The 23,775-nt window shown below is 42.4% G+C and overlaps 1 protein-coding gene across 3 annotated transcripts in view; it reads right to left on the bottom strand.

Moving 5' to 3' along the window:
- Nucleotides 1-6,431: 6,431 nt before the first annotated feature.
- The window catches only part of NELL1 (neural EGFL like 1), a 343,290-nt gene continuing 325,946 nt past the window's right edge, over nucleotides 6,432-23,775 (bottom strand). For all 3 annotated transcript variants that reach the window (XM_054171658.1, XM_054171659.1, XM_054171660.1), the window contains 4 exons: nucleotides 17,651-17,844; nucleotides 11,610-11,786; nucleotides 8,310-8,534; nucleotides 6,432-7,062 (listed from right to left, as the gene is read on the bottom strand). In XM_054171658.1, coding sequence (XP_054027633.1) covers nucleotides 7,012-7,062; nucleotides 8,310-8,534; nucleotides 11,610-11,786; nucleotides 17,651-17,844 — 647 coding nt within the window. In that variant the 3' untranslated portion in view covers nucleotides 6,432-7,011. The remainder of the gene's footprint in view (nucleotides 7,063-8,309; nucleotides 8,535-11,609; nucleotides 11,787-17,650; nucleotides 17,845-23,775) is intronic.

Here is a 23,775-nt window from a genome sequence, read left to right as displayed (position 1 = left end):
CGACCACCACAACCACCATCGACACGCTGCAGGTAGGTCATGTATGAGAGTAGAACAGAACTGAATTGAATTGAATTGAATTGAATTGAATTGACCAGGTTGGAAAAGACCTTTGAGATCATCGAGTCCAACCTATCACCCAACACCATCTAATCAACCAAACCATGGCACCAAGCACCCCACCCAGTCTCTTCCTAAACACCTCCATGATGGGGACTCCACCACCTCCCTGGGCATCACATTTCAATGGCCAATCACTCTTTCTGTGAAGAATTTCTTCCTAACCTCCAGCCTAAACCTCCCCTGGCACAGCTTGAGACTGTGTCCTCTTGTTCTGATGCTCCTTGCCTGGGAGAAGAGACCAACCCTCTCCTGGCTACAACCTCTCTTCAGGTAGTTGTAGACAGCAATAAGGTCTCCTCTGAGCCTCCTCTTCTTCAGGCTAAGCAACCCCAGCTCCCTCAGCCTCTCCTCACAGGGCTGTGCTCCAAACCCCTCCCCAGCTTTGTTGCCTTTCTCTGGACACATTCCAGCAACTCAAAAAAATCAGTGATGTCTCTTTGACCCCTTCCTTCTCTAGAATTGGTGTTGAGCTATTCTCTTCTGAGGCCTAAATTGTCTTTCAGCAGAGGTGCTAGGAGTAGCTGCAAATGCAGAGAAAAAGCTTGCCTCCAAGTTTTCCTATGTTCCTCTTGCTTAAGCCTCCTGTTACAAACCACAGCAGCAGATGAGTAGCATTTTGTCTCAGCAGCCCAAACACTCCCTAATGATATTGCTAGGATGTGCCAGTAGGAGAAAAAGTAAAATATGGCCACAGTGCATTGTGCAGGGCCACAGAAGAGACACTTGCTTCTGACTTTGAGAAAGTGCTGGTGGTGTTTCTGTGATAGCTTCTGACAAATACTATTTTTACTTATTTGCATCAAAACTTGCTCACCAGGATGACTTCCTGCAGTGCTTAGCAAGTTCTCAAAGTTGTCTTCTACCCTGCAAATCACAGAAAGAAAAAAAAAATATGTGTGGCTAAGGAGGGAACAGAGCAGCTAATGATTTAATACAAATATGAGTAAATGGCAGAACTTGTGGTCAGGCTGGAAAAAAAGCTCTTTTGCAGCTGCAAATGTACTTTGTAAATGCATACTTGGTTTTCCTTAACCCTTTATCTTACACAGTAAAGGTCTATCCTCAGAATTTGTGCTGATCTGAACTTACTTCAGTGGTGCTGATTCTAAATTCAGTTAATAAAAAAAGCCTATGTTGAGTCTAGAGGCACAACAGTAGCTGAGCCCACACATCCTACCACCTGGATGAGAATTTTGCCTGATGTTCAGTTAGAAAACCAAAACTGCATATTCAATGCTGAAATGAGCAAAGGGAATTTGTCACAATTAGTCTAAAGAAGCACTGCATCCAATCAAATAAAGCTGCCATTGTTGTGACTGGGAAAGTAGATTTAATCAAACTGCAATCAATTAACTGCATTATTAGCTGGGGGGGGGTTCAGCTCTGGTTTCATTTCATGATCAGTTCCTGGTCTCTGGTTTGTGTTTGAGTGATGGTGTGACCTCCTGCAGAACCTCTGAGCCCTTCTTCACTGAAGTGCCTGGTGGATCCACATGCATGCACTATAAGCACATAGGCACTGAGTAATGAAGAGCTTTGGGCTAGGTGTGTTGATGACAGGGCTGGATGCTTGAGAAGAACTACAGAACAGAGAATGGCAACCGAAAGCCACTGTCAGAGGGGTTTGTGTATATTGCTGAATCCAGAGTAAATACTCTCACAATCTTGTAATTCCACTGGCTGGGACAGCACCACCCAAACAGAAGTGAGCTGGTGAGGTAACTCTGTGCCTTTTCTCCCCCACTCAGGACAGAGGCACACACAAGAAAGAAGCCTGAATTACTCCAGATCCCATTGTAACTACTTTGATCTCAAAGAGAGCAGGATAAGGATTGCTTCCAAACACTGCTCAGTCCCAATCAACCCACTTAAATAAAACAAACTCATGTATGAATTCAGGAAGGAAAAATAATTCAAGTGTGAGGCACTGTTGAAGCAAAGATTTGGCTTCCAGCCAGAAATCTACTCATCAGAATTCAGTGCATCCCTCACGCTGTGCACCTGAAGTTGCAGTAAAGAATTTAAACGACACGTATGGGTCTGGGGAGCTGTTGTTTGGGGGTTGTTTTGACTGGCCCATGGTATTTTTTTGAGTGGCCACAATTTTTGCCATCTTGTATCCATGTGCTGCAAACCTCCTTTTGATGGTTTCATTAAAACCCCCTGCATTTGGCCCTTTTTATCAGTTTACTGACATACACCTTTCTCGGGTATACCTAGACCCGCACAGGGAGGGTTGCTCACTGGCAGCTAGCAGCAAGAAATAATCCTGTTAGCACCTGCAAGTACTATTTGCAGATTACAAGCAATGCCAGCACCTCACTAACACCTCTCTGAGGTCGATGACTAGCTGAAACATAATCACAGTATCAGAGTATCACTAAGGTTGGAAGACACCTTGAGGATCTTTGAGTCCAACCTGTCACCACAGACCTCATGACTAGACCATGGCACCAAATGCCACGTCCAATCTCCTCTTGAAGACCTCCAGGGATGGTGACTCCACCACCTCCCTGGGCAGCACATTCCAGTGACGAATGACTCGCTCGGTGAAGAACTTTCTCCTCACCTTGAGCCTAAACTTCCCCCGGTGCAGCTTGAGACTGTGTCTTCTTGTTCTGGTGCTGGTTGCCTGGGAGAAGAGACCAACCCCTTCCTGGCTACAACCACCTTTCAGGTAGTTGTAGAGGACAATGAGGTCACCCCTGAGCCTCCTCTTCTCCAGGCTAAACAACCCCAGCTCCCTCAGCCTCTCCTCACAGGGCTTGTGCTCAAGGTCTCTCCCCAGCCTCGTTGCCCTTCTCTGGACACGTTCAAGTGTCTCAGTGTCCTTCTAACAATTGCTGATTTTCATCAGTAAGAGAAGGGGGGTGAAAGAAGCATTCAGACACCCCAGGCTGGAAGCTTTGTGTTTGTTTTCCTTTTTTTTTCTTAATTTATACCCCCATGACTCTTCCTCGCACCAGTTTAAATTTCTGTAAGCACCACAGCTCTGCCTCCAGAGGGAGAGCAGCTCGTTGGCAGGTACAGCTTTCTGATGGCAGAATACATTCCTCCAACAATTATGCCTTATCACAACACTCACTTAAAATTTCACATCAAGCTGTATCATGGGGCCCTTTTAAAATCCCCTCATTAATGATGATTATGTAAGGTGCATTAGACGGGAGACATTTCCATATTGCTCGTAGGAGTTAGGAGTTAATTCTATTACAATCGACTCCACCGTTTGTGTAATCACTCCTGACACTTTACCTTTTGTTTTGTAAAAGATTATTGCCTGCCACAGCAACAAAAAAAAAAAAAGAAGAAATAAAAAAAAATCAGTTGATGCTTTTGTCATTGCAATCTGAAGGAAAAGATGTTATTAATTAAATGTTGTACACAGTTATACCTGCAGACGCACGACAGCTCTGGGGAGAAGATGTATTACTGGAAGATAGTTGTTATTTAGCTCTCTGAGGCAACACAGAGACACTAATAAATCTCCTACCCGCTCCTGTGAATTACTGCTCTGCATTTGTGGGGAATGGTTTGGACTTCCTTTGGCCTTTAACAGTTCACTAGCATCCAAGAGTAGGACCACTACAACGAACACCTGCACTTGCTTTAACTCAGCGAGCGAGTTTGCAAATGCGCAAGGAGCAGGAATGACAAGACACAATATTGTGTTCCAGTTTAGTACCTAGGCTGGAACCTCAGCAGCTCCAGAGGAGGCCATGAAGACAATCAGAGGGCTGGAGAACCTCCCCTCTAGGGACAGGCTGAGAGAGCTGGGGCTGTTCAGCCTGGAGATGAGAAGGCTCCAGGGAGACCTTAGGAGCAGCTTTCCAATACATGAAGGGGGTTACAAGAAGCCAGGAATGGAGTTTTTACAAGGGCTTGAAGTGACAGGACAAGAATGAATGGGTTGTAGCTTGAGGAGGGCAGATTTAGACGAGATGAAGAAGAAATTCTTTACAGTGAAGGTGGTGAGACTGGAACAGGTTGCCCACAGAGGTTGTGGATAACCCCTCCCTGGAGGTGTTCGAGGCCAGGTTGGATGATGGTCTGAGAAACCTGGGCTAGCGGAAGGTGGTCCTGCCCATTGTTATATTCCGAGCAGTGAGAGGATCTTTCTCACAAACAAAGAGACTTTCCAGAAATTCTTATATTAAACTTGATTTTTATGTCTGGGAGTTTTTCAGCACTTTCACTGTGGTGCCCAGAGCTGTATAGGAAATTTCATCAAGAAAGAGGTTTGGAAAGTCCTTACCTTAGTCACAGAGAAACACAGTGAGCTACGTTTTCCTCCTCAATGTGCTCTTTGAGCTGTGGCTTCGGAGTACTCTGAAGGTAAGTGTGATGTGACTAGTGATCAAATTGCTTCATAAGGAAAAGTTCATCACAGCCAGGGTAACTGCTTAAAATGCAACATAAACAAACAGGTCTGTGTCAATATTTTGACTCTGTGTAAACAATTCAAACTGTAGCACTCTAGAGATAATGACACACAACGCTGTATAAAATGCTCTGAAAGGGTTTTACTGCGCTAATCTGCATTGAGTTTGGGAAGAAACAGGGGCTGTGTGGTGGGAAAATGTGAACTTCTCTGCTCCTGTGGAGTATGATCCTGCCTGGAGCTTCCAGAAAGCATCCTGGGAAAGGGCTTCAGTACTGCAGCATAAATGGGAAAAGAATGACTCTCAGCCAGCACTGTCTTTAATCCCATTCCCAGAGCTTCAGGAATGGGCATGTAATGTAAGATTTTGTCCAAATAAATATAAACAAAGTATTTCTTACAACTCTGATGCTACATCTCCAGCCAAACACTCTTTCTCTTTTTTAGCAACACCACAAGCTTCAAGTGTGGCAAGAAGAGGGATCAGCGCTTTAAATCTCTGCCAATAAAACTAAGGGAAAGCAATCTGTACATAGGAGTTTATTTAGATGCCCACAAGTTTTAAATCATTCCCCTTTATATCTCAGCCCACTGGATATCTCATCCAACTGAATTACCATTGGGTTTTACAATGTGGTATACAAAATGAGCTGACATTATGATTTACAAACATCCTTTTGAGTATCATATAAAACACAACTGTTTCCCTTATTATACAATCATTAGGGCAATGCACATATAGTCAGTACAGTAGTAGCTGAAAATGATGGGGCATTTTAGGAAAATAAATCTAACTTTACCACACAAACCTGTTAGATAAAGCAAAATCTGGTTTAAAAAATGGGAGCAAAGTTGTCTGAATGATTGCAAGTAATTCTTAGATTGTTTTGCCACCGTCCCCTTGGAAGAAACATGATAGTACTTCATTTAAAAGACAACTCATTTGTTTCACTGTATAATCACACGCCATTATTATTCAGTTTCACATTTTCTGCATGAAACCACCAAAAAAACCCCACCCCCCCCAAACCACAAATGTAGAATTTCCTAACTGTAGCCACTATACTTATTTCTGCACCACTCTTCTTCCATATATTCAGTGTGTTCAATTAAATAAACCCCCCCAAAAAAAGAGCAAAAAACACCACAAATGAGCAGAACAAAACACAACAGCACATTAAAATGGCGACATTGAAGCTGCAGATGCCATCATTGCAGAAGTATATTCTTGATCTAATGCCACAAACTTTCTAGCCTCATGAAACAAACAAAAAAGGACATTAGCTGAAGAGAATCTAAACTCTAACCTCAGTACAGGGCTATGAGTTTTGTGTTTGTCTGAACTTAGGTGCTCGGTAACACTGCATGTGTGGTGCATGTGAAACTAAATATCTTTCAGTGTCATAAAATATGAAAAGAGAAAAATCTGCTTCTGAGCTGTTAACCAGGTACTGAAAGTTATCAAGTGTTAGGTCTCCTGTCCCCACCTGTCGCTGGTACAGGTGCTCCTGCACTTTGTCACTATGCTGGCAGTAACTGAGCATGGCAGACATCGGCGCTACTGTAAACGACAAAGGAAACATTCTGAACTCAATAATGTGACAACTGAAAGCAAACTCTAAACTAGTCAATTGAAATGAAAGCATTTTAAGGGTCTCTGACTGTTTTATCACTGCACAATCCAGAGGGTTTATTCCCTTTTCCAGCGCTTGCAGTTTCTCTTGCAACACAGAAGGCTGCTAAGGACTTGTGGTTCTTTCCTGAATGCGTTGGACTGGCAGTGGGATGTGGGTTTAGTTCCGTTTCTCACCACAGGAGTCTTGCTGCTGCTCCATGTGTTAGGAGAAGAAAGTGCTTTATTTTTTATTATTTATATTTTTTTGGCCATTTCATGAAGATCATGGCATTTAATTTCATAATTTTTTTAAAGACAGGCTTACTTTGATTACCTCCATTCTGTCCAATCGAATATACCTTTGAACGCTCTCAAGTGTTGGACAGCTGTGAAATATAAGTACTATGCAATTTGACTGTACATACATACATATTTTCATAAATACATTCGACAGGGACCTTGGAACTAAGTGTGTGATAATCATGGGACAAAAACCACAACAGGCTGTCTCGTCTGTAAAATCTAGAGCCAAAGGAAGAGGAGCTGAATTCTACCGTGTGGTCAAATACACAAATTAAACCAAAAACACAGCATTAGGTTACCCGTGAGATAACTGGAACGTATTTGCAAATGTCTTGACAGGAGAGGTGTGGTCATTTACAACACTGAAAACTTTTAACAACCATTGACTTCTATGCGCTGTACTGTAAGTCACCCAGACAAGGCTAGCAAGGATGAGCATAGTGATAGGTCCCAAAGGCAACTCCCAAACATCTTCCTCACGCGGAGACTTTGGTAATTGTCTGTTGTATAAAACGCCGACGCACACGGCTGCGGTTCAGGTGTTGACCTCATCGGTGTTCCTCCCTTGGCACAGTCCAGTCTGACTACGTCAGTTATTGTTGAGACACTCTAAATCCACCGAGCAGCAGACGTTCCCGTTCTGCACAGACAAACAAGCAGGGGTCAGTCACCTCCGCAGAACACGGCGCAAAGAGCAAAGGGGCTGGTGGCACGCAGAGACAGATGCATCCCTGGCACGTCCACTGCATCCTAACAACTGCTTAAGCCATCCTCCAAGGTGTCCCTTATCAGTCCCATGTGTGGTGGCTTTGTGAAGAGGATGGCTTTGCCACCTGAACTACAGCTGAACTAGAAACCTGCATGTGAAAGGCTCAGCGGTACCCCTAACAAATAAGCACAGCAATGGTAACAGAGATGATTGGATTTCTCTCCCATGCAAGAAAGGAGAGAGTTTCCATGTGACCCATGAAGGGCAGCTTTCTGTTTGCCTGAAATAAGCAGATACTTCAGAATCTCAGTTCATAGCAGATATGATTATATGGTGGGGACACACAGCATACACCTTTGGAGAGCTATCCATTGTTAAATATCCTCCTGCAACATCCACCACTGGATGTAATAAAAACACAGCAGCAGCCATCGAAACCCCAAATGAGCAATTTTTTTCCCCTTTCCTTTTCTTTTCTCTTTTTTTAATCCAACACAAATAATAGGAAAAATTCTGAAGAATGGCAGAAGAGCCCTGGAGCAACAGCTTGGTTTCCAACAGTGAACAGAAGAACATTTCATATAACCCAAAACAACATTTTCATAATTCTGATATTACGCACAGGGGGTCATCACTGCACGGAGCAAGGGAGACAGCCTGCACTTTGCAGCAGAGCCACTGGATTAAATCTATCTTGATGAGATCTGGGAAGAGAAACTGTGACATACCCTTCCCACTTCTGCGGTGGGAATGCCTTCATCTCTGAGCTGCAATGCATTTCTACTTGTGCACTCGCTGGTAAAAGCCCTGTCAGTGCTTTTGCCTTTGCTTACCAGCTCCTAAAACACATTTGCATGAGCATCCACATTAGGCAATTATTAAAACACTAGCCCAGATTCGTACTGAGAGTGCCGGAAGGGCTTTCCAGCAGAACGTCTGAAATTTGCACTAGGATATTACAGATTTGAGCTCAACATCTCCAACAAGCTCAGAATTGTTTTGTTTCCACCCCACAAACACAAAAGGGGTGGTTTTGTTTTGTTCTTTTCTGCCAGCTTCTGCCCTGGGGTTTTACTTATTTCCCTGAGCTCTGAATGTGAGCTTCCAGGGGCAGAAAGTGACCCTGATTTTATGCAGTAGCAAACATCTCCGTTTCCACTCTACCTCGCCCAACGTACCTTGCATTTGCAGGTTGTGCAAGGAGATCCCACCATCGTCCATACAGCGCCGCTGAGTCTCGTGACTCCATAGCCATCTAGACAGGTTCTCCTGATGTCATAGGTGATGTTATCAGCCAGGCAGGGATCAGTGACACAGTGGGGACAGCACTCTCCTTCTGAGATGGCTGTGTACTCGCAGTTGAGATTTGGGCACGGAAGAGGCCAACAATCCACCTCTCCTTCCTGCAAAAACAGAAGCAAAGCTCATTGAAATTATTACCACTTATTAGCCACCAGGAAACTTTGCGTGAGCAGGGAGGTCATTCTGCCCCTCTACTCAGCACTGGTTAGGCCACACCTTAAGTCCTGTGTCCAGTTCTGGGCTCCTCAGTTTAGGAAAGATGTTGAGTTGCTGGAACATGTCCAGAGAAGCGCAACAAAGCTGGGGAGGGGTTTGGAACACAAGCCTTATGAGGAGAGACTGAGGGAGCTGGGGTTGCTTAGCCTGGAGAAGAGGAGGCTCAGGGCAGACCTTATTGCTGTCTACAACTACCTGACGGGAGGTTGTAGACAGCTGGGGGTTGGTCTCTCCTCCCAGGCAAGGAGCACCAGAACAAGAGGACACAGTCTCAAGCTGTGCCAGGGGAGGTTTAGGCTGGATGGTAGGAAGAAGTTCTTCATAGAAGGAGTGATTAGCCATTGGAATGTGCTGCCCAGGGAGGTGGTGGAGTCACCATCACTGGAGGTGTTTAGGAAGAGACTGGATGGGGCACTTGGTACCAGGTTTTAGTTGATTAGATGGTGTTGGACTTGATGATCTCGAAAATCTTTTCCAACCTGGTTAATTCTATTCTATTCTATTCTATTCTATTCTATTCTATTCTATTCTATTCTATTCTATTCTAACGGAAGTGTTTTATTTTACTAAACCTTAATGGATCACCTCTCAGTTTGGTTGCTAATATAAATGCATGGATGCTGAGCTGAAGTTTTTTAAATGCAGCAGACTATCATTTGGTTGCTTCTTGACTAAACAACAACACTCCCACCATGGTAGCAGGGGGACTTTTGTTCTCTAGGGTGTCTAAAGGTAGCATTAAATACTGGGTTCAAGTATTTTCCACAGACTGTAAATTTTTACAGTGATTACCTTGCATTCTTTCTACACCTGGTCACATAAATGTCTCTGTGGAATCACAGCAACTGTTTAAATAGAAAATTAACACTGCAGAGAGATGTAGGTTAGTATGTTTGAGAAGCACTGAACATTGATCTAACTAGCAACAGCCAAAATTGATTTTACTGTCAACTCCTAACAGAATTGTTAGAGCAATACCTGTTATGTTCCACTGAGTCATTTTATTATTTAGCTTTGTGGGGGAAGGGGAAAAAAAAAAGGCAATTTAGCAGAAAGAAACAGAGAAGAGAGAATCATCAGATTATTTCAAACAAGGTCAGATGACTTTAAACAAGAACTTTTGGTCTACAGCTGCAGTGATCTGACATCCACCTTCAACTCACATTTGTCTAGCTGGGTCTTTCTAGCCTGGAAAAGACAAGGCTAAGAGGGGATCTCATCAATGCTGATCAATTCTTAAAGGGTGAGTATCAGGAGGATGGGAGCAGTGATTTTTTCAGTGGTGCCCAGTGACAGGACAAGGGGTAGCTGACACAAACTGGAACAGAAGTTCCATCTAAATATGAGGAGGAACTTCTTTAATTTAAGGGTGACAAAGCAGTGAGGCAGACTGCCCAGAGAGATGGTGCAGTCTCCGGCTCTGGAGCCATTCAAAACCTGTCTGGACATATTGCTGTGTGACCTCTAAGTGAACCTGCCTTGGAGAGGGGTTGGACTCAATGATCTCCAGAGGTCCCTTCCAAACCCTACAATACTGTGATACTGTGATCAGGTCACTTCTGTAGAGTGTTGTTCTGTGTGTCTAAACTTGTGAAGCGTTCCAATAACTTGAGAATAGCATAGCATAGCATAGCATAGCATAGCATAGCATAGCATAGCATAGAATAGAATAGAATAGACCAGGTTGGAAGAGACCTTCAGGATCATCACGTCCAAACCATCATCCAATATCATCTAATCAATTAAACCATGGCACCAAGCACCCTATCAAGTCTGCTCCTAAACACCTCCAATGATGGTGACTCCACCACCTCCCTGGGCAGCACATTCCAATGGGCAATCACTCTCCCTATGAAGAATTTCTTCCTAACATCCAGTCTAAACCTCCCCTGGCACAGCTTGAGACTGTGTGCTACTCTGTAAGCACTTCAGATGTGGATAACATCACACACTGCATGTAGCACTTATCAGAACCTTACATGTAGCACTGATTGTAGGCATCACTGTCTTATATTTCAGTATGTTAACTCAGTCTTCAAAACCAGCAAAGAGCTGCTAGCCACAAGCTCAGTATCCCTTGTAAAACATGTCACATCTAGTATCAGCCATTGCTGCTGGCTGCAAATGTTTCTTGGTGCTCTTTTGCAGACATTAAATAAATACATATCGTAGGAGAACACAAAATACAATACTTACTGCTGTGCATTATGGATAATTATCTCTAAACAGTAACTTAGCTCTGAGTGCAATTTGTTTCCTGATGCTCAGACACCTCTTGATTAATATCATAAAGTCTCTGTTACACAGACAGCTATAAATGGAAACCTGATCATTTAAATGAAGTTCATTGCTGCACTAATTAGTATATCTGTGCAAAACCCAAGGCTTTATGGAAATAATCTACAGTGCCTAGTAAGAAAATAAATGTTCTTTATTCTGCAGGTTGACTTAGTAATTTCAGACTTCTTTATCCTTCTATTTATTTTTTTTGGGGGGGTTAATTTCTGCCAATTCACCATGTGGCACTGGAACTCCTTTTGAAGGGGAAAAAACCAATAGAATTTCATTGTCTGTTTTGGTAAAATAGGTACATCCACTGATTTAATTACAAGCTGAAACTCCTCCAACCAAATCCTTTGCATATGAATTTATTACTTTTTCTTTTTTCCCCAAGTCATTTAAAGGTCAAATAACCTTATAACACTTCTGCAAAATAGACTAATGCTGTATAGGGAGAAGCTTGCCAAGCTTTTGTCAAGCTTTTCATTTTGTTCATTAGACCTACTTATTCAGCAATAAGAGGAAAACTGATGGTGTAGCTTTTGATTCTCTGCTGCTCTGGAAGTGCTTTATCACCTTTCCCTGTCTCAAAAGCAAGAGCAGAGAGAGCCAAGAGCCTGCTTTGCATTTTGCTAAGGATCAGAACCATCTTGCTCCCTTCCGCAGCGCTTTCCCCATACCAGGCAGCGGCACTGCTGGCAGCTGTAGGTCCAGTTGTCTCCACTGCGGTAGAGCTTGTGCCCAGTCTGGTCGAGGCACTGGCTGGTGACACGGGTGTCACACTCCGGGCAGCAGAAGAGATCAGCGCTGGGGTTCTTGCAGTCACAGGCTGTCCTCCGGCAGAAAATCCTCCCGTCCTGTGAGGACACATTGCCCTGACATCAACCACCAGCCAGCAACACAGGTAAGGTGACAGGGTATGGACAACAAAGGGCACATCTTTGGCATGGCAGGAAATATTAAGTTCTTAATACAGTCAATGTTACCACGAGGTCTGGACCCTGTTGTGAGTAACAGCAGAGACCTGCTGGAGAGAATCTAAGGAGAGCCACAAGGATGATTAGGCGACTTGAGCATCTCCCTTGTGAAGAGAGACTGAGAGCCCTGGGGCTGTTTAGTCTTAAGAAGAGAAAACTGAGAGGAGATCTCATCAATGTGTATAAATATCTGAGGGGTGGGTGTCAAGTGGGAGAGGCCAATCTCTTTTGGGTAGTGCACAGTAATAAGACAAGAAACAGGATCAGGCTGGAACATAGAAGATTTCACCTCAACATGAGGAGAAACTTCTTTACAGTGAGGGTGACAGAGCACTGCCCAGAAGAGGTTGTGGAGTCTCATTCTCTGGAGACTTTGCAAAGCCACCTGGATGCATTCCTGTGTGGACTACCCTAAGTGATCCTGCTTTGGCAAGGGGGTTGGACTGGATAATCTCTGGAGGTCCTTTCCAACCTCTAATGTACTGTGATACTGTAACACCTCAGATAGCAGGATTGTCCAGATTTCTACCAGTGCATGGATCCAACACCACCCAAATCTGAGCACACTGTCTGTCTGCCTCCAGCTAATGGGACTTAAAAGAAATCTGTATCTCCGAAGAAATATAGGGAAGGATTTTCACACCTCATTGGTTACATCAACAACCTCTTCCAGCAGCTACCACTCTAATACATAGAGTATCTGCTTAGCACTATTTTGACTGAGTGCATCACTGTGGAGAAAATAACTTGAATAAATAAACAGCAGTGATGGAGGTGAGGTGGGCCCTATAACTTCAGAGGAGCACAATGTAGCAATCTGCCAGTAGCACTAATCATTCTCTACTCTGAATTCAGCGCTGCTTCTGCTCCATGTCTGGACATACAGTGCACCAGCTTAAAACTAAATGGGTTTACCGCCCAATCTAACTCACTTCATGCATTACAAAGGGCCTGCATTCCACAGGCTCTCCAAAATATGATTTTCCTAAATATTTGTTCACAGCATTGGGTGGCCCATTTTGTTAAAGACCATTAAACATGCTTCTGCATGTAAAGAGAAAGAGATTGTTTCTGCACCACAGAAAACCAAATTGATTCTAATTCTCGTTAGCAAAACTGGATGGAGTATTGTGTTTGAAATTATGTCCCTTAGTGCAGGTGAGCCAACATACTGATACGCCATAAGCAGACTGGGAACTGAAATCACAGCTAACAGTGAAGATATCATTGAAAAGTTTTAACATGAGCTTTGTTTGCATTCAATGCCAGTCCATTGGGTTAGCCCTCACTCAAGTAAAAGGTGCCCTGTAGCCAATTGGAAGGTTGAGCTACAGGGAGAATGAAGCTACATTCTGCTTTGGATCACAACTGTACAATTCCTAAAACAACTAAATCATTTCACTGCAGGTTTTTCTTATTCTCATCAGAACCTTGTTCAGGGTCTGTAAATCTATTTGATCTAAGCAGGCAAAAAAAAATATCATTGCCACCAAATAAAGGGACATGTGTGAAAGCAAGGGAATTTATTTCCTCTGATCCTTTTAAAGAGTAGTTACTAACAAGAATGACAGTGTCCATAGGCAGACAAAAATAGCCATCATCACAGCCTGTAGCATGGGTGGCTGCTTTCTGGATGGTTTGATGTAGAAATCTGTGTTTGGCTCTTGTCTTTAAGCCAAGTCAGTCTTGGCCACCAATGCACCATGCACAAAATCAGCAACAGGGAATCACAAGCCCCAGGTCAATCAGTGGCACTGCTGCCATTTCATCATCATTTCAAATTCATTAGAATATTACTTTCTGTGGTAAGAATAATGAAAATTATTTCTTATTGCCTAACAAGAAAAGGTGAAGAGCACACAATTATGGAGAAAGCACACCAGGTTAACACGGCTCTGAACTGCTATTGCCAGCTGCAGGGTGCAAGACTAGATTGTCCTACAGACTTTACTTAGTTCTGGATCACATGAAGATAACCTAAGTCTTCTGTGTTTGTAGCCAGTTTGTTGCTTGAGCTGTGAGGGAAAGAATAAATAAGCTTTCCTCTCTTGCTCAGCAGTTTGAGTAAATCACAAGGTAAGGAAGACTGGCAGTGGCCACAGATCCAGCCAGGTCCAGATGTAATGCTGGTAATAAACCCTTTCCACTAAACCCAAAACAAAACAAAACAAAGAAAGAAATTATTGTCTGCTTTCAGCAAGCGCTGAATGAAGAGAGCTGAAAGCCTTCCCTGATGGAGAGTTATAACTAAACATCCATTCTTGCAAGTGGGAAAGCAACACCATCTCCTACCTCTTGCTGTGGGGCAGACATCAAGAGGCAGCTCAGCACAAAGGCTCTGCCAGTTTGAATAGCTCCTGGCACAAGGAATTGTACCAGGCAGCCGGGCAACCCAACGCCACCCATAACGGCAGTCACTCTCCTCTCCATAAAGGAGTGCTCATTTCTAAAGTCTAACAATAACCTGCCTGCCTAATTCCAATTCAGTTTCCAAGCTTTCAAGGTTAGTTTTCAAATTCCCCTTTCAGCTGCTGACAGTGCTGGGTAGTTCTGCGCTTCCCTGAGCTCCCGTTCTGTTACCTCTAGGGACCAGCTAACCTTTTACGTTGCCTTTACTCTCTGTATTTTACAACATTGACAAAGCCTGATGATTTTGCCTTAGACCTTTTGGTAATCATAATACACTGCTACTCTCTTTATTCTTTAAGCATCTGTGTTTTATCTACAACGTCATTAGTCCCAGGCCTTTCAAAAAACCTTTATCCTGTACGGCAGTGACACAAAGCCTCTTAAGCTACATTTCACTTGCGGCTTTGCAGCTCTGTAATAGCATTGAGAAACACAGAGAAAGCAACACCTTTCCTTTTGGTATTAACATATAGCATTTTGTTAGTACTCTTCCTCCTTACCTTCCTCACTGAATCAGCTCTACACACTTCATAAGCATCAGTGATATGAACACACAATTGCTCTTGCCAAAGGGAAAGACGACACTCAAGGGAATTGCTGTAAGGGGTGATTCAAGTTTCCACAGAGCCCCAAAGCCATTTTGGACAGAAATCAGACCCTGCCAAAACCAAATCACTAAACTGTTCCTACCCTCAGGAACACAATTCACCTTGACACATCCTCCTGCTCCCAGTACTGTGCTTTTTTCATGCAAGGAATGGGAGGTTGTTTTTATCTGAGGACAGATTCAAAAGCCCAGATACAGCCAGAGTGCACAGGATAGGCTTAATTTTTTTCGTGGGAGAGAGCAAGAGTTCCTGCTCCTCTTCGTATTTCTACTAGTCTTCAATTTGATTGTGCATTAAACCCACAAGGGTTCAGGGGGATGCCAGTATAAGACACATGAAATACACTTAAGGTACTACACTAACTTACAGTTTTGATAATTTATGCTTTTGCAAATGTCATTCAGATGAATGAGGATGGTTTGAAGAGACAGGGTCTGATGAAACACTGCAATAACCCTCTGTGCTTCAACAGTGTCACTTTGCTTCTTTACAGAACTGAAGTAGCACAATTTCTCATATTCCATAGCATCCTGCTCCACAAATAACCTTTACTTACTGAACATCAAAGTTATTTAACTCCCTTTGCATCAGACCAGTTAAAATATTTTCAAGTTGAGATCCATGTGTTTCAGCCAATGCACAGAACGCATCCATCTGACTTTTCCTAATACAACCAGAGCAACAGAAAAGCCAAGAGGAATACCATACTAATTCAAGTCTGAAATGCTGATTTATCTCCTAGATAAATCAGGTGAGTAGGACCATTTCAAAGCCTGACTATGAAGTATAAGGAATTATTTAGCTACCCTCTGCCCTTTCCCTCGCTGAAAATTGAGCAGGCTGCAAAAAAGGCCAAGCAGGGCCAACCCTCTGCACAGTGACATGAAAAGGAGAGAGTCCTGCAGCAGTTTTGAGGAGCAGTCAGGTGTGCTGGAAGCTATCACAATTGATAAATATATGTTTCAATAACATATTTCGTATTTCAATACACACTGAGTGAAGACTTTACGTTCTGCCTGGGATATGACAGAGGGGAAGCTCTCCCTGTTTTTCCTCTTGTACAGACAAGAATTTGTCTCTTGAAACAAGCAGCTACAGGAACGAAATGAAATGTGAATGTTAATTCACAGGGGGGAAAGAGTAGAAAGTGAGGAAGATATAAAGGAAGAGTCATAGCAACAAACAGTGCCAGGCTTAGTTTAAAATATCTATGTGCCAGTTAATCATTTTGTGTATTTTCATATACTAATAAGAGCATTCAGCAAAAGAAATAAGTGCAATGAGAAATGGCAAATAATGCAAATTACAAGCAATCTAAAATGGGAATTCTAATAGTTCTAATTCTGCAAAGGCAGACCAGATGTCTTCACATATATTAAACTGTTTATTCTATTGAGTGGAAATCCTTTGAAAAGCCAGCCAGTTCCCCAAGATTACAATAAAAGCTTGATGTATATTCAGTGGAGCTGTACATTTCAGCTTCTGAAAAGAGGAGTTTTAGGGAGCTTGAGGCTCTTGAAGTAAAAAATATAGCAACTAACAAGAACACATTCCCTTTTGAGCCCCAGACAGCAGCGTACTTTGTGGATTCTATTCACTCTAAAGTCTTAATTTTCTCTCCTGCCCTACTCTTGCAGTACAGAAATGATGAGGCTTTCAGCTTCTTGCAACTTCAAAACAGCTCTTGCCTGCTTTCCAGTCAAACCCTCTAATGCTTCCCTGGCTCATAAGCATTGGAATATGGAGACTGAAAGGCCAATTCTCATGCTCTATATTCATCTTTTCACAGTGGCCAAAATCTCATTTTACTTACAGCTGTGCAAGGGCCAATCGTGTTCGGCTATGCCTAAGGACAGCTTTACCACTGCTATGAATGTATCTAGTCACAGTGGCCATAAAAGTCCAACCCTCCCTTGGGTTGGTGCATTTCTAGTCATGTCAGCATTGCTCTTTTAACTAATAAAAACAAAGCAAGCAGAGTTAAATATTGTTTTAACTTGGTTAACTCAATCATAAAAGAACTGACAGTTTCCAGAGGGAAATATAAAACCCTGATCTATGAGTCAGCTCCAAGGTAGATGTACTTATTCTATGTCTGGCTTCTCCAAAGGTGCAGAGAGAGCTGTGCTGCTCAAACAGGAAGGCTGCCCACACAGCCAGGCTGGGATAAGGATGGCCTTCACCCTTCTTTAACTGAGAAAATGAAGTGCCTGCTGCCAGGTCCTCTCACCTTTGACTCATACTCCGACCTTTCCTCTCACCCAGTTAATTCACATGTATTCCAAGTAGAGAGAAATGCCACTGAAGGAAGGTGGTTGACTACAGTACTTGTCCTGAGAGAGGCATGCTCATGCCATAGACTGAATTGTTTTCAGTGTTTCCAGTAAGCATGCTAATCAATCTGCACAGTGTGTGGAAGTTAACACAAGGCCCTCCTCAAGGCATGTTCTGAGTGGCTCAGGTTCAAAGGTGGCATGGTAGAAGCTCAGCAGGGGAAGCAACTACCCAGCTATGCCTATGGTTGTGCAAAATCAGGAGAAAAGTTGATTTCCCAGGAGGATTTTCCCCATCACAGCTTCAGTACCCCCAGCAGAACTTACCTCTCACCTCAGCACCTTTGGCTGAGGCTGGTATTATTGCCAACACCAGTGGCACTGAAACATTTGGCTTCTGACACAAGCTCAGAGGATTAAAGCACTCCTGAAACCCAGAGCAGCTGGATCTCACCTTGCAGGAACAAACGGAGCATCTGTCCTCCTTCAGGGTCCACACCTGCCCGTTCCGCTTGAAGCCGCCTTCATGGGGACAGTCTCCAGTGCAAGACGGTCCAGATGGACAAAGACAATCAAACCCTCCTGCCAGGTTCACACAGGCTGAATCATTCCAACAGGTGTGGGTCTTTAAGGCACACTCATCGATATCTGCAAAACAGCAGATTTATAATCTTTGGGGCATTTACCTTTTCTTTTGTTTCCCAGGGGGCAAATTTTATTCCTGTATTAAGTAATTATTGCTCATCTGCCTTGCTGGTGGAACAGGGTGTCTTCTTTCTGCTATCTGCTGTATTTACTTGCCAGACATTAAACATTGACTATTTTACATTATTCTTCAGTGTTTGTTTTGATTACACTAAGAATTCTTAAAACTACCTCCAGCAGGCTTAACTGTGAGCGCTGAGACTGACCTACGGAGCAGAACTGTGTATTGGTGCTGAGCCTGAACCTTCAGACAACAGTGTGGAGTTGATCCCCCAGGGACTGGAAACTAGTGACCATCCAGAGTGACTTTCTGTCAATCAGACCTTTCTGTGTTCTGGATTGCACACACTGTTCTTAAGTATCTAGCATGATCAACATTCTGCATGCTAAAAGCGATCAGCTGCACCTTCTCCCATTGCTGGCAGGTGCAAGTGAAGAAAGAAAAGAAAAAGAGAGGAAAAAAAAATTAAATTGGAGTAAAAAAAAAAAAGTCTTAGAACAAAGCTATGCAGGAAAAGTATGATTTAGCAATGACAAAGGAATAAGTAACAAAAGAAAACCATTATACACTTGAGAAATGTGACTTACAGCATCTGATTAAAATTGCTTTTGGAGGGTAAAGTATAATTATGCAATATGAATTTTCCCAGGGAATTAATGCAGTATTCTTTTTCTTGCAGAAGCCAGGAGGTTTTTAATCACTCTGTTACAAGCAGGTATTTCTTTCAGAAAATAACTTTGGACTGTTCTTAAACCATATATTGACAGATTGTCCAGAGAACATAGCAGTAAAGTGGTGAGCCCCTCTGGTTCCAATGTGAACAATGAAAACTTTGGGCAACAGTGGGAGGAAGGCTGAAGAAGCAAATCCTTTAGAAGTATGTGATACTTTCTATCATGAAAATCCCAGAATGCTATTACATGAATTCAGGAATTACAAGGAAGAGCCCTCACACTTCTAATTCTATTAAATTACCCTTTTGCTAGGATGAAATTGGTCACTGTTGAATATTACCCAAATACTTTTAACTCCTCTCTAAAATAATAGATTTAAAAATTCAATAGATTAAAAAAAATAAACAACAACCAAAACAAACCAAAAAAAGCCCCCCAACCAACTCTCTGAAGTCTATTTTAGGTCAGATGTGATGGCCTCTTGCCCTACTTTTTAAACAAGTGCCACAGGTTCATGAGTCATCTCCTCAGAAAGTCAGATCTTAAAAAGTCCTTCACAATACTCAGTCTGCTGAAGGAAACTCCCTCTGACAATCAAATGACTAAATTCCCTCTGATCTGGTTAGTAAAAATCCTGATTTCAATTCATAAACAGTCCAGGAACAAGCAGAAATGTGGTAGTGATCAAATGCAAAATCAACCTGCCCAACTGAGCCAGAAAATGGCCTTTCCTCTTCCTGCTTCTGGATGCGAAGAGAAGCTGGAGGCAACTGCACATTCCCAGTGGCCTGATAGCACGATTCAATTGCTTGTTGCTCAGAGGTGCCTAAAAATGGTGTCTGAGTTGCCAAACAAATTCCATTATTGCTCATCTTAGCACTAAGTGAGCACCTGGAAGGTGCACTACAGTGGTGTAAAAGGTGCTGCACTAAGAAAAGCTAAAACATGTAGTTTACTGCTTAATGAGTGCCTGAGCATCACAGGTAGTAAAAACCATGAAGAATGGTGTGAAGAGAGCTACAGATATGAAATTAATTACACTCAAACAGCTACTGTAAGACTTATAATATTCTTGAAGATATCTTGTTTTCCTTTCAGTAGACTTTGATTTGTATCTTCTGGTGAAGATAAAGGTGTAAGTGAAATATTCACTTTGACTGTGGTGATTTCCCCAAGCATCATCAATATTCTCTTCCTCATCACATGAAGAGCCCCTTGAATAGCACATGTATATAGGCTGTGGCAGGATCACAGTGCAGATTAGAAGGGTAGCTTTCACAGTTCCAAACTAAAAGGATTTCACAGATGAATATAAAGCCATATTGCCTACAGAGTTCCATGTAATTGCTTTACTTATGACATGGAAATCTAATTCTGTTGCCGTGTAATTTAACAGATTTATGGAAGGCCAGATGTTAGCAATTATATAAACTAACATTTTTCATATCCTCAGTAGCACAGACCTGTTCACACTGCACAAAGCCAACTTCATCTGTTACACGTACCCAAAAGGGAAGGACACCCGGTTTATGCACCGCCACTGCTCCTCTCTCTTTAGGACGCATAAAAAGGATGTCCCCATTAAGAGGAGCCCAAACTGGTAAATGGGACATTCTTGACAAAGAAGCCAATCAAGCAAAGCTGAGTAACATAGCATGAACATAAATTCCTAATTGCTACTCAAGTTTGCTCTTTTTCTCCCCGTTCTTTATGCAAATGATGATTTCTTATTATTTGATGGCATTTGTTATTGGAAATTTTTAGCCATTAATCAAATATAAAAGGCTTGGACACTGCACTCATTTCCAGCTGAACTTTTAATAGAGCTAATTTTCTGAGAACATCCCTTTGGCAGTTTTTTTTTCCCCCCTCCCCGTCGCTGATTGCATTTCAGAAAGTCAGAAGAAGCAGCCAATGTTCTCAGTAGCTTGAGAAAAAGCAGTTACAAGCATAACATGTTTCTACAGAATACAGAATTAACCAGGTTGGAAAAGACCTTCGAGATCATCAAGTCCAGCCTATCACGCAACACCATCTCATCCACTAAACCATGGCACTAAGTTTTTGTCCCTTTCGCTCTTTCAGCCCCAAACCAGATTACAGGGGTGGGGAAGGGAAAAAAAAATATTCCCATACTGTCAGCTCCCAATTAGCTGAAGAAATTACTTCATGGAGTTCAAGTGGATGTGCTCACATTGACACAAGGTCAGCACGGAGATGGCTGTGCAAAACGTGGAGCAAAGAACTCATATTCAGTGGGAAATTTCTCCTAACAACTGGAATCAATGTGGCTGCTCCAGTGGTGAAAAAGTCAGCCTACTTTAAAATTCTGAACATGCCCCCAACAATCTTCTAAATGAATATGAAAATTATATGATAAGACTCTTGCATATAGATTATTTTTATATATTATTCAAATCCTTGCTCAGCTCAAATTCCCCACACTCCCATCAGGCTTCATTTGCTTTTCCATAACTGCCCTCAGAAGATGGAGGCCCAAAACTGGAACATTTAATGATGGGTAAGCCAGAACCACACAAATCTTATTTCCCATTATAAACCACTGAGTAGGAAAAAGATGAAATATTACTTTATAAATCAAGGAACTTTGAGGGACAACAGGCAAGTACATATGTGAGACAGCAAAGAGACTCTGTAGCCTTTCACTGTTTATAACACAAGAACAAGATGTCTCACTTGACTTGTGGGGGGGGATTTGTTCTTTCAAGTAATCTGTCAGCCTGTGAAACAATCTCATTTTCACACCTGGAGCAGGACTTTGCAATCCTACTCATTATACTGAAATAAATCTCAGGCAGACTACTAATTAACCCAAGAAAAACTGGCAGAGCTTTATTTTCCACCCTCCACACAGCATCTTTTCAAGGAAAAGTGAGGATACAGTGGAACTGTGGATGATCAGAAACTTGTCTGCAATGCTGACCTTATGTTCAATCAACAGCTTATAGCCAACAGCAAAGTGATTGTTGCCCAGCTCTGTCATCTCAAGCACTACAGAGGACTATCACATAACTGATCAAGATTGTCACTGCACAAACACTCCTAATCTGTGCTTCTTTACACAAATGCACAGCAACAAGTACCCGATGACATGTTTTCGCTGCAACGCAACTAGTCACATTCTGTGGCTAGGAAAAGAAAGACAACAAACCACCCAAGATGTGCTCATTTCCCAATATACCCTCCATGTGCATAAAGATAGCTTGGTAACGTGGGAGACAAGAAATAAGAGTCAAAATGGAATCATCTCCTGAGATGCAATTTCCTTTTCCATCCTTTTTTTTTTTTGGCAGTAACGAGAAGTAATTTGCCTCCAATATACTGAGAGGTCCCACAGCCACTGTGTTGGAATGGGGTAGAAGACAAGCATGACTGTACATATCAACACAAGTTCATTAACTTGGTTTCACTGCAATTTGAAACCAATCCCTAGCTGCTTCATTGCTTAGTTTTCAAGGCTATTCAGGTTTTAATGGTATGACTTTTCCATAGCACCTTAATAAATGTGTGCAAGCGAGTCATGCAGTGTGGTGCTCGGTAATATCATGATAAGCTGTTGCAGAAGAAAGAGCCTTACTAATGTGCTAATTTTAACTGTTATGGTACATTAAGCCATTATGGTATAATGTTAACATGAAAAATATATGCTGGGCTCCCTAGCCAATGTATGTACAAGTTAACTAAACACTGTTTTGACATATCATTTTTCACAGGCAACTTGGTACTTAATTTGTTTGCCTCCTTTCCAAATCAAAATGATTTGGACTTGTCTCTGGAAAAAATAAATAAATCACTAAACAGGTTCATTTTTAGTTAGAAAACCCCTTTATGATAGTACTTGTGTTCTATATAGACATAATAGCCTATTAAAGAACGTTGCATAGCAAATTAGATTCTGATTACAGGATTTACTAATGCTTTCCTAGACAGACAGTAATAGCTACACACAATTAGCTTGAAGACACATAGCACAACTTTCTCTCAGAATACAAGAATCTGAATTTACTGAATGGAAAGTAAGCAAAACCCACAGACACAGAGTCTGATATTGTGAGCCTTAGCAAATTATATGAGCAGCAGAAAGTCACAAAACAGCTTCTAGAGTCGGGCTGGGATACCCTGTACCACATGCAAAGCTTTCTGTCTACATACTGCTCCTCTAAGGGCAGACAGAAAAGCAATTCTTGGGCACACAGGAAGGTGTTCATGGATGGGTCTAGCTTTTTCATAGAATCATAGAATCAGTCAGGGTTGGAAGGGACCACAAGGATCATCTAGTTCCAACCCCCCACACCAGATCAGGCTGGCCAGAGCCTCAGCTAGCCTGGTTTTAAACACCAGGGATGGGACCTCAACCACCTCCCTGGACAACCCATTCCAGGACTTCACCACTCTCACGGTGAAGAACTTCCTCCTCACGTCCAGTCTGAACCTCCCCACCTCCAGCTTCATTCCATTTTTGCTCAGCACAGGAAAGGGGCAAAATAATCTTAAAGGTTATTGTGGTGAGGGTTTATACAATGCTTACCTTATGAGGCAGCAGTGTCTGGCAACAGGCATTTAGTGCAGGGGAAATAAAAAAGCCGGTTCTTTCAAGATAGTATCAGCAGACAGTAGTTAATACTGGGACATGTATCATAAACCAACTCATAGTGCTCAAGGAAGTATTTTTGTTTGCCTTCAAGAGTAGCAAAGCTTCTATTAAAGAAAGAAAACTAAACCACAAGCCAGCAACTATAGCTACATATCTTAATTGCCAAGCAAACTTTGGTAGCTACTTAGTCTAGCAATTGTCTCTTGTCTGCAAGCAGTATTCTTAATAGCATGTTGTGAAAGGCCAGCACCTCATAATAATGCTACTGCTGGAAATTAAATTATGTTCCCTTAATCCAAGCTGGCTCACCATCACCTTATCAAGCTGCCATCTTTTATAAAAGCATGGCCATGGAACTACAGCCCCCTTCCAAAGCTGCCTTCAGTTGATATTTTGAGCAATAACAGAGTCTTCCCAAGCTTGAAGTAGCCTGGCTAAGCCATACATCCTTATTACCCGAGCTGCGGTGCAATATTATGACCTTCCTTGCTACATCTGTTGATTTACACATTTGTCCCCTGCCAGGTGACAAACTCCACTGTTTTCTCCTACTCAATGAGAACAAAGCTTTTAGAAGCAGTGAA

Source organism: Dryobates pubescens, chromosome 22, assembly GCF_014839835.1.
Source record: "Dryobates pubescens isolate bDryPub1 chromosome 22, bDryPub1.pri, whole genome shotgun sequence".
In the NCBI taxonomy this organism is placed as follows: Eukaryota; Metazoa; Chordata; class Aves; order Piciformes; family Picidae; genus Dryobates; species Dryobates pubescens.
This window is presented reverse-complemented; position numbering and strand designations above follow the sequence as displayed.